General features: G+C 35.1%; 1 protein-coding gene across 2 annotated transcripts in view; it reads right to left on the bottom strand.

The window, feature by feature from the left end:
• The window catches only part of LOC113491931, an 86193-nt gene that overhangs the window by 34155 nt on the left and 37884 nt on the right, over positions 1–14154 (bottom strand). The window contains exons 1-2 of one of the 2 annotated variants that reach the window (XM_026869144.1): positions 4834–5511; positions 4392–4636 (exon numbers count right to left, since the gene is read on the bottom strand). In XM_026869144.1, coding sequence (XP_026724945.1) covers positions 4392–4436 — 45 coding nt within the window. In that variant the 5' untranslated portion in view covers positions 4437–4636; positions 4834–5511. Of the gene's footprint in view, positions 1–4391; positions 4637–4833; positions 5512–14154 lie in introns of those variants that run through there. The other variant, XM_026869145.1, reaches the window with a different exon arrangement.

Below are 14154 nucleotides of genomic sequence, written 5' to 3'. Positions count from 1 at the left end.
TTTTGTTATATTAAAAATGCTATTTTTAAAAAGACAATTCGGTTTACCAAACCATATTGTTATTAGCTGTTCGTTAGTATGAGAGTGGGGAGGATGTACAGCCTACGCGCACAATGTTCATAATAATTTTATTATGACAAAGCTTTTTCAAAACAACCTGCATAAACAGTATATGAATTAACAGGTAAAAAAAAGTTTATAGAAAACACACCCTCTACAAAAACCCTAATGATTTAAAAGTCTTTCCACTCTATGAAGCATAAATATCTTAAGTTACGTTTATTTTTGGTTGAGTTTTTATAACAAAATGCCACTCAGTGAAGTGATTCAAGCCGCGTAATTGTGCTGTTGAGGCAAAAAGTCCTAATTCTCCCCTCGCAATTCTATTTGGGTGACAACGAAGTAAAAAGTGGGGAATTTATAACAGTCACGTTGATATAATGATACCGGCGTTTTTAATAAAACCTGTTTTGATTTTTGTTTTTTTTTTTGTCAAGGATTGTAATGAGTTATAGTTATTTCATTTGTTGATATTACATTTTCACGTGTCAAAACCTCCTTGGCCGTCAAACTGAGTATGTTTAGGAGAAGTTTCATTTACTTCAACGATGATGGCATCAAGTATTGTTTAAATTGATCTTTTTAAGTTTAGCTTTAATAAGTATGTAAAAGTTTAATTACGTCATCATAAATTTTTCTCTAAACGTCACGATATTTTACCGGAAACAGGCACTGTACAAAAATTAATTTGCACGAAACATATTTTAGTTTCTAAACAGATATATTTTGAAAGCTTAATAGCATAATATATTATGATAATTAATAATCATATAGGAAGAATTATTAATCATAATAGTTTATTATTATACATATGTTATTGGCCTTGTCATTGAGCTGTAACATTATATGCGCATGCACATTGCGTATATTATGTTGGCATTCATGTAACAAAAATGAAATATAAAATCTTATATCTTTAATCAAACAATTTTTGTGTACTTGTATCTCGAAAACGGCTCCAGAGATTGAAAGACGATAAATCGATCTAGCTAGGATTCATGTTCTAAAAGATATCGTTTCATTCGTGTTATCGAAATTCAAAATTTATTGACGATAAAATTAAACATACTTACATTTTTTTTAATAAAAACATCAGAAAGTTTCCCTTCGTTATTGCCACTAGACAACTTACATTTATAATCATCATAAAAGGTACATTTTTTTTTGACGACCTCCGTGGTCGAGTGGCGTACGCACCGGTTTCAAGGTGTCGCTAGCTCTGAGGTCCCGGGTTCGATCCCCGGTCGGGTCAATGTAAAAAATCACATTTCTATATTTTCCCGGGTCTGGGTGTTTGTGGTACCTTCGTTGTATCTGGATTCCATAACATAAGTGCTTCAGCAACTTACTTTGGGTTCAGAACAATGTATGTGATGTTGTCCGCATTTATTTATTTATTACAAAAAACATCATGCTTAAATGCATGCTTATTATTCTGATGTATTAACATCCTTTCCCTTACTTCGCTTTCTCGTACAGGGACAGCAATAACATAAAAATATGATTGCAATACACCCACTGGTTGAGTGAGGTTTCCTCGTTCTTGGATGTGTGGTATTTTATAAGAGAAAGTCACTCGTATTGGATGCACATCACCATGTATAGTATGATGTTTATGGTGATATATGTATTATAGTCAAATTGTGTCATTTAAATCAATTACAGAGGAGTGGATGTGCGTTTTATGTTGATAAGGGAAAATTACGTGCTTAATTATTGTTTTTCTGCTTTTAAGTCTACAGACAGACTTTTTTATGTTATAGTACGGATAATGCAAAATAGATAAAAGTAGTGCTTTAAGAAAAAGTTATCCTAATAATAGATACAAAGATGACGTCAACAAAAGAAACAGTCGTTGTTAATGGAGAACGTTTCTGTCTTAGTCTATGGCTTATGCATAGAGCCGTAAAAGTGAGAGCTTTTTTCTGAATTAGTGAAATAGAATTTATTGATATTTTAAACATTCTGATTGGTTGCAGAGACGATGAGGATCAGGATTTCTAACATTATTTTTACACGAAAATAAATAATAACATGAATCTAGTGTCCTATTAATTTCTTTACCAGATTTATCTGTACTTGGTTACATGTGCAAATTCAGAAAAAAAGGTGTCTGAAATACCACAAGTACCTAAGCAAACATGACAAATAAACATGTCTTCTTTATAGAAGAAGAGATTTTTGCCCAAACACACAATTACATTACGTATAAATATATTAAAATTTCAAACTTGAAACCATACCAAAAATCGTAAAATTTCAAATAAAATTTCTTACCTCAAAACATTACGTCTGTAAATACAGCGGGGATTAGATAAGATCTACTTAACGCCATATTTAAAGTGATTTACAGAACATAACGGATTCCGTGTTGTGTAACATTCATCTAAGCTACATCTAAATACTATTTAGATTATGAATGTTATGTAAACCTTCTTGGTTGTCTAGAACTAAGAGTGGCATTTGAATCGTATGTTTATATGCAACCTCTTTCCGGTATTTGGGAGATAAATTAAATTATGTTTTTTTTTATTTATTTTAAAATGCAAAGTGAATGTGTAATGAATACTCCTTGTTTAAAATTTTACGTATCCATTCGTTTTATACTTTAATACGTTCGCATTATGATATTATTTTAAAAATTGTTCGTGTTTTTAATTTTATAGTTTTTATCATTTATGTAGTTCTGTTTTTATTAATTTATTCGAAGAGAATACTTGTCAATATACTTGTATTTGCTCGTAATAGCAGTATTTATTCATCATGCGACGTAATAATTTATTCGTCTATTGGGCAGGTAATATAAATTTCAAATTCGAGGTTGTATGCTACTACAAATGCTCATAGCTTTCAATATAGTATGCATGATCTAAGACACGTTATTACGTCAAACATCTCACCACTAGGTATCGTTAGCACTAAAGCCTATAGTTCAAAGGTGAGACATCACGCAAACATATACCTATCTCTCGTGACTGATCATTTGAAATCGAACTATTGGGTAAGAACAAGTTACACCGGCCCTTTACAGTACCTACGTGACGATAATCTAAAGTTCACGTCAAAATAAACACACAGTTTGTAATCGAACAAACTAAATTCAAACCTTCGAAAAATTCATAGAAAACAACACCAAAAAGGTTTTACAGCTTTCATTACAGGCCTAGATTAAAAACAACAAGCATTGTTTATGGTTTCAATTCATTAAATTAATGTTCGATTCGTTCGATTAGTGGCCAGTCTTGTTAGCTGTCAAATAAGTGATAATAATAACCAGGAACGAAATAAAAAATCGAAACTACAGACAAACCGGTTGTGGTTATTAGATATCTACAACGTACAGCCGTGGAATTTAATAATATCTCGTTTATTAAATCATGGCGTAATCTGTGTTATTAATGAATGCTCGAAAGAGGTCGGTAAGGTGCAGGTACTGTACAGAAAAGTCTACTAAAGCAAGAATTTGTGAAATAGGTTTTATTCTTCTTAGAAAATCAATATTTTTTATGTACTGGCCATTAAGAAAAGTTTAGCGTCTATCAATTTTAAATGTCGAATTTAGAATTTTAAGTAGGTATAAGTTGCTCTCTATTAATAACTATGCAAATAACCAAGTCCATTAAATGTCACAAAGTAGTCAACATTTTTTTCCTTTGCCAAAAAAACACAAACATGAAGATTTACTAGCGAAACGGTATCGACGCCCACGGTTCTCATCATGAAAAAAACCTAATAGGAATCCTGTCACATTACCATATCTTTTGCCCAAACTGGTACTATAAAACCGAAGCCTAACAAAGCGCCGAAACGAAAGTTAACACTTCTACCTAAGGAATGTGATAATATACATATTTATACAATAAAGCGTGATAGAGAAATCGACTTACTACGCAAGCTTTGACCGTTTGACCTTGACTTTAAGGGCAGGTGTATCCTACTCCATAATTTCAATTAAGTGGCATTTTCACCTTTAATTTTTTTCACTCTTTAACGACTCTGTTGTGCCGATTCGCGCGTAAATTATGTCCTGTGCTCAATTAAGTTCGCAAACGATGTCGATTTGAATTGAGAACCTTTTTAATTAGGACAATTATTTACTCTATAAATATCTCGAACATCGAAAAGGCGTAATTTAATTCTAATTTAATTAACTACCTGTGTGGAAAAATTATTCGAGTAACGGAACAAGTTATTAAAGTTTCTCGACTTAATATAACTTTTAAAAGAATTTACATTTTATTGAACGACTCAATAAATATACACGAATAAATGTACCTTGTTAACAGTTACGTAACAACCTAAGTAAATATTTTTATTAAAGTAATCCTTACCTTGTAGATTCCATCAACGAGTTTCGTCAACTCCTCCGTCTCCATGGCGAAAGATTTTCAATAAACCAATTCCACGAACAGTTGTGACTACACGAGAAACTTCATCGGGATAACAACAACGTACGAACAAAGTTCAATTTTAACACTGTACACACAAAATTCACATTTCAATGTACGCCCATTAACGGTTTACTCCCTTTCGGTTTTCGAATCACTTAGGCAAACAAACTCACTTTCGAAGACATCTGAAACAAAAGAAAACAGCAATTAAAATTCATGTTGCTATTAAAAAACAAAAGCTTTTTAATCTATGATAATTTGAAATAAAATACTTTTTAAATAAAACAAAAGAAATCGCGTTCATTATTTGAGATTTAACGTCAAACAAAATACAGAGTATTTTTTTTTTGTTAAATATAAATGTTTTTTTTTTGGTATGCACCTGTCGGTTATGTAGTGAGGTGTAGAGGCGAGGCGTGCGTCGCACTCGAGCCTCGCCAGTAGAGTCACCTATCGCCTTCACCGGTAGGTATCTCACGAATGCCGATATTTAGAAACACGAAGTAAACGGACTGGTAGTAAGATCAGTATGGGCCCGATGTCTAAACCTCTCGCTATGTTTACCGTAACGTAGCTTGTTTAGAAACTACGTACTTTTGTTGGGTTATTTCGAAATGCTTAGTTCAATGATCTTTCAATGCTGTTTATCATCGATGTGTAAATCTTATTCACATATAACGTCCCATTAAGAGATTAACGCAAAGATAAAGTTATAATGTGATCGCTACTAGACAATAATCGTAATTATTTTCAATTTATCTCCGATCTTATAGCAACTTAAGATATTAAATCTTTGATAGACAGATAGATATAAAGTTCGTGACACAAATGTTGGTAGGATTATGAAATGGTTTTCAATGCCATTAGCGCAACAATATAAAATGCCCACACTCGGTTTGCGTGGCAGGTGTTACTGATACGTCATATTAATACAATAGAATTATGCACGCCAACTTTCATTTTTGATAACGAACACGACTTTAAAAATATTCAATCTCGTTTAAATGCACAAAAGTCACCAGTCTAATCAATATGCGTGGACAGAAACTTTTACTTTCTAGATTTATACGCATTTTATGTAGAAAAGCATCACAAGCGTTGTCAAAATCTCCACGCAAATGGAGGACTGATATAATTTGCATAATTACAAAACATGAGGCTTATGCACTCCGCTGTTAATCGTATGCAAGGCTCATCTCGTCGTATGAGGTCGTTTAATTAAATATAATTTTATTGAAGACTAGCAAACAACCTTCAACGTTAGCTAAATTTTCAAACTTGATAGTAGTTAGACCAACATTCCATTCATGTTTTGACCTTTTTAAGCCGCTTGATTACATAAATGTTATCTCTAATTATGATAATACGACTAGTTTTAAATGCAGGGAATAGAGGAATTATTTATATGTTAAATCCTCATCACACTGAATAAACTTCACGAGTACTCATCTGTACGAGTATCTGTATTCCAAGTCTCCTAACTTTTTGAGATGAAATCATAATCAGCTCGAGCTTTAACTTGGCAGATGTTAGCGACACCGGTAAAAAGAAATACTTTTATTCGACGACTTCACGAGCGAGCGCGCCGATCCTCAGGAAAAAGGTCTCGAACTATGCGAAAGTTTTTTTTTCGCGTCACATGTCGAGGGAAAATATAAAACACAATTTCTGTGCAGATCCGTAACTTCATTTTGAGCAAGAGAGATTTGCGCCCCGCTCGTGCCGCCCTTGCATATGCATCTGGGAAACTGCGAGCTTCCCACTTTTCTTTCTTTTCCGTATCCCTGAGGCGCGACGTAACATGTGTGCATCGGGTGCTTATTTCAGTTGAAACTTGTTTAGTCCGGATTGGACTTGTTGTATCCGGATTTGGGAGTTAGAAACCTCGTAAGTAAGGACACAGCGTAGTCTCCGCGAAATCAGTTAAGACGTCTAAAGTCGGTTCAAGTGTCGGCTTTGCGAAGGTGGGTTATACTTCCATGGTTAAAGTGTAAGTCGTATTGATCTTTTGTAAGTTTTAGTCTCGGAAATCTTTTAAAGAATAATGTGATTGCGATATATTCCGGTGCCAAGACATGTGTGGGCACGGTGGCGGGGTGCTGTCGAGTTAGCACAAACGGCTCGCAGGCGACGTCGCTCGCGCGTTCTGCTGACGAACCTTGTTATCGTGAATATAATGTAAGACTGCACATTGCAGCTGAATATTCATGTTCGTATTCTAGTCTGGATTTACACACTTACTATGTCTGAACTGAAGACAATCTTGTTACCCCTGCAGAAAATCACAATTGAATAAGGAATGGGATTTTCTCCAGGGGAAAGCTAGATAAGTTTGAGTAGTAACTTTCTTGGCAGTATTTGATGTGTCCTGCTTTATGTTTGGCACTCATTGCACATATTTGGCTCAAATTGCAGATACTTAACAAGTTTCACACGCTATTAATAGGAAATTCCAATTCGACTAACTTTCCAATTAACTTTAAATGGAATAGGATTATTATTTCCATTCTTGACAGGTACTTTCTGCAACTACGTCAAACATAATTTGAGAACTTGTCATTGCTTACTTAACGATACAGAGGCATTATGTTATGGTACTTTATTACCCCAACAAGTTGGACCTCGCCGGCGGGACAGCTTATTTGCAAGTAGTTAACCACTGGGTACAGTTATTCTCCACAGCGTCCATAAAATTAATAACTTTTACTGGCAAATGTGGCTATTCCTTTTCCGCCAAACTGTCAACACACTTTCCCTATTTATACGATTCAGTTGATATAACAGACGTTGTCTGTTTTGTCTCTCAAGATTGTCACAATAATGTATCAATTATTCGGATATTAATACTATTGTGTCGCTTCCAGTCCATTAATTTTCGGAAAAAGCAATATCGTGTCCGGTGTACTGATAGTGTATGAAATCATTCGGCTGTCAACCACATGTGCACAAGTAATGAGATTCCCATTCACTCTTGGGAAATTTCCCTTAATGTGCCGTGTGTTTGACGTTCGACTGACATGGTTCCGTTCAATCATTCACGAGCTTTGTTTGCTGGCGGTTTGATAATGTTAATTACATATTTTTAGCAATTCATAAATATAGCAAGCCATAACCATAAAAAAAATGTTTTTAAATTTAGAGCATTATTTTGGCAGAATTTGCCAGTGACCCGAAATTGTTATTGCTCGTTAGTCGATTCGTTTTGCGTGAAGATCGATTTAAATTATTTCGGTTTAAAATGTATCGTGTAAAAAATGTTGTGCGAGTATGCAAGGTTGGAAGGAAAGCATAGATACAATTCATTTAAGGGCATGTATTGGAGATATTCTATGGGCATGTAGAAGAATGCTTGTAAGTTTATTTTCTATCGTCCAATTGCAGAAAACAACAAACTTATTATGACCATTACATAAAAATACGTTATCTATACTAATATATAAAGCTGAAGAGTTTGTTAGTTTGTTTGTTTGAACGCGCTAATCTCAGAATCTCAGGAACTACTGGTCCAAATTGAAAAAATCTTTTTGTGTTGAATAGACCTTTCATCGAGGAAGGCTTTAGGCTATAAACCATCACGCTGGGACTAATAGGAGCGAAGATACAAGGGAAAATATGAAAAAAGCAGGGCAGGTATAAATCATAACTTATATCTTACACACGGGGACAACAGCTAGTTAGTTATATTAATTAACCCTTCCATAACATTTGGGTTACATTACATGAAGTTTCTTTTGTTTTGTGATTGAAATATACTGTTACTAACCTAATATAATTAGAGCTGTTTAATACGGCCATTTTCACTATATATCCGATTAAGCAGACAAAGAATTACGTAGTTATGACTACTGACAAGTAAATCGTACGATAATAATTATTACTGTCCGACAATCAAATGGTTCTTTTATTCAATAAATGCCGATATCCCTTACAAAGGCGTAATCAGAGATATCTATTAACTGTCTGAGTCATTGCGGTGTTAGCCGACTTCAAAGAAGGAAGAGGTTATTAAGTCCACGATTGCTCCACAACCAGCGTTTTGTAATGAGTTTATTATTGAAGTATAAAAAATATCTAAGAACGGTTGGTCGAATAAGGGTGTGTTTCCACTAGACAGCGAGGGAAATGTGTCGTGTGAGGATGTCTGGCTGTGCTGTAATAATGTCTGGAGATTTCCATCAAAGCTGCGTGGGGAAAATGTCTTGTGAGAGCATGTATAGCGAAGCTTTGAAAATGTCCTTTAATGTGTGATATTTTGTGAATAGCCTGACTCGTAATATCTCTCAAAACTAGCAACATCCTACCGAGGCAGCGGGATAGTCCACAAAAGTTATCGCGGCCACGTTTTTATAAATAAACTAGCTGTTGCCCGCGACTTCGTACCCGTGGGTAGAAGATATATGTTATGATTTATACCTGCCCTGATTTTTTCACATTTTCCATTGTATCTTCGCTTCTATTAGTCGCAGCGTGATGGTTTATAGCTTAAAGCCTTCCTCGATGAATGGTCTATTCAACACAAAAATAATTTTTCAATTTGGACCAGTAGTTCCTCAGATTGGCGCGTTCAAACAAACAAACAAGCAAACTCTTCAGCTTTATATATTAGTAAGTATAGAAGTATAGATAAAGAGATGTATTTTAATTTTTCCCGAACACATCAAGTCTTAAAAACATTCCAAAGAAGACTTATATTTGTAAATAAACTGTAGCAAACAAGAAACACAGTTTCATGACATTTGTCTTAATAAAGCGACAAACGTTTTTATTACACCTTTTAACTTTAGTTTATGATGTGCTTCGTCCTGACTTAGCTGGAGTTAGTTACACTTTAGGTACGGCTCGTAAAGCTAGCTATAACTCATAACAATATTATGTCTTAAGATTTGTTCTTGTTAAGGCAATTTTCTATTAAATGACTGCTTGAAGATGTTCTTACAGTCTATTTTGTTTCTTGAGATGGTGATTTGTCACTACAAATGTGTTATTTCAAGCGTTGCATTTTCTTTTCTATTTCATAAATTCATTTTGTTTGTTTTATGAAGACTAATAATATTAATGTAACGTCGAATATTAGTCGGTTAAATAAACAATTCAAAAAAAATTTTTTTTATATACAAGTACTGTGTTTCTATTTGTTTTTGATTCTTACAAAGTATAGGAAAGTAGACCCTATATTTTATCTATATCGTTGCGTTCGTGAGATAAATGTATTTTTACGGGATAGCCCAACTAGTTTCGGACCAATTATTCATGGGCTGACGCGATCCTACATCCTAATGCGTTGTATACCTTGCAGGCGTCTTAGTAATCGGTCACTATATATATTTACCAGCTCATCGACATCGACTCTGTTATTTAAGCTTGTACCCTATACGAAAGTTACATAATATTCTATGAACAAACATCACACCAACTTAAAAACATTACCCTCCTTTCGTGATAGTCGGGTCATACGTAGAAAATAGAACCGTTGCGAAGCCTCTAGCCAATGCTAAGCTCTTAAAGAACACACATACCGATGTGCCTGACTCATATTATCGAAGCTCGTTTGTTTGTCTCTACGCGATAGTTATTCTGACCTACATATTTAAAACTAGGAATTCGGATGCTAGACGTTTCGAACCGTTATTATTAATTCCGGTTTTTCTTTGCCTATCAAAAGCTAGTATTGTACGATTGGTGTTCTTTTTTCAACTTTGAATACAGTATAAATGCAAATATTATTTAAGTTTTGTAAGGTAATCTTACGTTGAATGTTTCTTTGCCAAATATTGATATAAAAACTTTTTAACTTAAATTAGACCAAAAGGATGCATAGACCTCTATGGAAATAATATCCCAACTTTTGACGTGTCCATATCTACTGAAATCTCAAAAGTCAAATATAAAAGAAAAACAAAACACACTAGTCGATACATTTTTCGTAAAGCCCAATGCAAGCCTAAAACTGTTAGTGACGTCATTCATGTGTTTTATAAATACATGTCGCTGTGAATAGCGCCGTATGCGGTGGCCGTACTCACCCGCGGCCCGAGTGCGTTTGACAAGTCGCTATATTGAATAATATTCCTGTATAATAACTAAAGTTCGTACTTCATAGGTTGTACGTTATTTGAAAGCGTATTGTGTGGTCTATTCGATACGTCATTTTCACGCTCAACTGGTTTCAAGGCTTTTACTTGCGGTGCATTATTTGTTATTAATTTCGAGTTTTAAAATGGGTTTATGGGTTTTCTGTAGGCTAGTGATTTTATTGGCTTTAATTTTTGTTTTGTTGAATAAGTATTGTGATCGCTAAAGATAGTGAGGCTTGGATAAAAAAAAGGTCGAGGTAGTAAAACATCCAATAAGTTTATGTTTAACGCATAATAGTTTGGGATTTATTCAAAACAATACAATCTCTCGACTAAACTGTTGATAGCTTTAATTTAGTAAAATGAAGATTTCAAGCAACAATGCTTAAACTGAGAACAGGTATTTGTGGAAAGAGTTCGTTGACGTCGTTGCCTAAAGCATTTGACTATCCGTGCAGTCAAATAACTATTGTATAGAAAAGTTATAAATACACACAAGACTCGGTAAAGAAACAAGCTTGTCAAAAAATTAATTAAAGTATTCCGAAGCAAGGAAGGCTTCGCAGCTAAACTGAGCGATAAATAAAAATATCAAAGGGAGAAGACTGACGTATCCCGGTAAAAGCCGGGATCAATCACCCACTAAGAAGAGGGGAAACGTAAATACTCTTGTCTAATCGGGACGAACCAAGCCACGGATATACCCGGTTAATGAAACCCAATTAATATACTGAATTAACAACTGTTTATCGTTACCTGAACAATAGAATGAAAGTGTTTGGACTGGGTCACCTCTAGTACGTTGAAACCCGTACATAGTTATAATTTAAGGAGTGTTAGAGTCAATTGAAACTCTGGAATGTATGGAATTACAATTTTTCAAGACTCGTTGTTCCTCCTGGGATACCATGAACTTAACGTTTTCGTTTTAAGTGTTTGGCTTACAGGAGTTGCAATGAAGGGCATGTGTGGCGAACTAGACCCAAAAAATACAGACGAGTGATGTGACTTTGAGTGCTTTTATTACAGTTTTAGAAATATAATTTATCTAGACGGAGTTTTGCAGTTCTTTTGCATTTGATAGCCTTAATTCCAGCCCAAAAAATAGAGAGCAGAGATGGGAAAATCTGGATTCTCCCGCGGCATGGAAATAATTCTTATGTAATAAAGTTAAAGTTTATTTAATGCTCGTATCGTGAAAAGATTTGCATGTTTATAGTGAGTGGCAAACTTTTATTGAAAAGTAACTCGAGCCTCGGCTCAGCTACTGTTCAAGTTTGCGGAACTTGTATCATATCAAATATCGTTACTGATTTTGTTATGTATGATGCAAAGTTATAGAAAATATTGAATAGTAGGAATATTTTATAAAAAATGTTTTTAGTCCCTGGAGAAATTTGTTGCGTATTTAAGAGGTTCTTTTTTAAGAAAAGTGAAGCAATTCTTCGATGTTCAAGGATGTTTTGTATCCCTGGTTTCCGCAAGATGAAGCGACCCATTGTAGTCATGTTATAACGTTAGTCTACACAAATTTTAGGTGCTATTATTCGCTTGACAACAAAGCCCATCATTGTGTACTCTCAATGTTCAATAAATTTCAACTTTTAAGGAAACACGGAGGCAATTATGCCTATTTTATTACCTCTCTGCGAATTAACTACGAAAGTTACATAATAAGTAACAGTAACTAACAATACATAATAAGTAACAATTAATATATTTAATACACGTTTATATTCGGATTCGGAATTTAAATATCAACACAAACGAGATATGAATTATCAAGTACCAAGTTTTGTGACATTCATTTTAAATATTCCCAATCGATTTTAAGCTTACAATTTTGTTGATTCGGGGAGAAGCTTTTAAAAGCGTCAGATCTAGAAAAGCGTGTATAAACATTTTTTACACGAGGCCATGTTTAATACTGTTCGGCGGCACATCTCCCCTCGATGTGATGCGATTGTTCAATTGGCGAGAAATTGCGACGCGACTAAGCTTGCGGAAAATTGGCGATATCGTTAATATTCACCCGAAACCGGTGGTTCACGTGGCGACTACAAATAACAAGCCGACAGCTCCCCATAGATTTATGCTCTGACGTTTTAACTGATCTATAGGTATCAAAACCAACCGCACAGCCCATCGATCTAATCAAGTATTCACCCACTAATGTTTGAAGAAACGCCTTAAGTTGCAGTTACAACCAACTCCTATAGTCTTCAATTCGGCAGGCGATCCCCTGAATAAATAAAGAATACACGCCGTAGAAATTGAATTAAAGCTAATTTCGTTTCCATCGGATGTTAATAAAGCGGTAACGTAATCGAAACACTATTTGAGCGCTGTCGACACCGCCTTACACCCATCCAGAGGGGTCCATAAAATATACGATATCTTGACAGCGGCCGAAGACTCCCAGGTAAGTCTAAGTAACTTTTTCCGGAGCGTTAAGCCGTTCGCTTGTGGAAATTTCTTGACAAAAATATTCCGGTCATGTAGAGGTCCCTTGTTAGCGCGCCCCAAAATACAAGAGAACCCCCTCCTGACATGGCTTGTTTCTTAAGATGACTCGTTGGTCTCCAAGTTTTTATGACAAACACAAAAATGGCTGAACACTTAAATTTTATGTCAATAGATGCAGCTGCGTGTGTATACGGTATCTTTATATCCCATGAAAGTAAGTAATGCTTACTTAAGGCGCAGTCGGTACGCGTGTTTATCACTTTCAAAACTTCGTGCATGTTAACCTTTTCTGCGAGATGAGATCGAGGTGTGCGTAAAATGACTCAAACTATATAGCTAGATAGAACGGTATTAAAAATGTTCCGCAAAACCTGTTTTAAAAAAATCCTAAAAGTTTGTTACGTTAGTTGCATAACCCAATTCAGTGTAAGCCGAGCACACATCGGACGGGTCGTTTCCAAAAGCTTTAATGTAATTGCCTCTCTTTTAGAAAAAAGTTTGTCAACGATTTTTCACGAACATGAAAATGTCGCTTATAATATCGTGTACACGGATTAGCCCTAGGCTTTTTTGAGTATCAGGCTTCATAGCTGTTATAATAAAGTGTTTTTTATGTTTCTTTATCTTCCTCTGGGTTCCCGTAACGAATGTTTATTGCTGGTATCGCACACGCGTCAGCGGATTCCCAAAAAAAATAAAGCGCGAAATACGAGTGTACTGACCCTGTATAAACATGTTACACAAGTGTCTGTACTTTTCGCTTTTAGATATGGTATAAACCAAGCAAAGTGAGGTTAGGCACGCACGTCGAACGTAACGTAGTGTAACCTAGCGACACGGTTTTGTGAAAATAGCTTCGCAATTTATATCCGTGTATATCTTACTATTTTATCGCTGGCTAGCGTGATTTCTCCGCCAATTATTACTGGATTTCCCGTTACCTTGATAGCTAAAACGAGAGTATCGCTGGAAGCTGGGGCAATGCATTTATCTGGCCGAGCGCAAGGGCTGGCCATTAGTTTTTATAACTCAATAATGATCCGATCTACAATCACCCCTTAATTAAGAATTACCTTCAATACCTCACACGGAGCACATAAAACAGAAATACAGTCAAATAATCCTTTGGAATCTGCTTAGGATCGTTAGTAGACAAGACAAAC

Source organism: Trichoplusia ni, chromosome 3 (genome assembly GCF_003590095.1).
Source record: "Trichoplusia ni isolate ovarian cell line Hi5 chromosome 3, tn1, whole genome shotgun sequence".
NCBI lineage: Eukaryota > Metazoa > Arthropoda > Insecta > Lepidoptera > Noctuidae > Trichoplusia > Trichoplusia ni.
The sequence above is the reverse complement of the archived record's forward strand: the minus strand, read 5'-3'. Positions and strand labels throughout refer to the sequence as shown.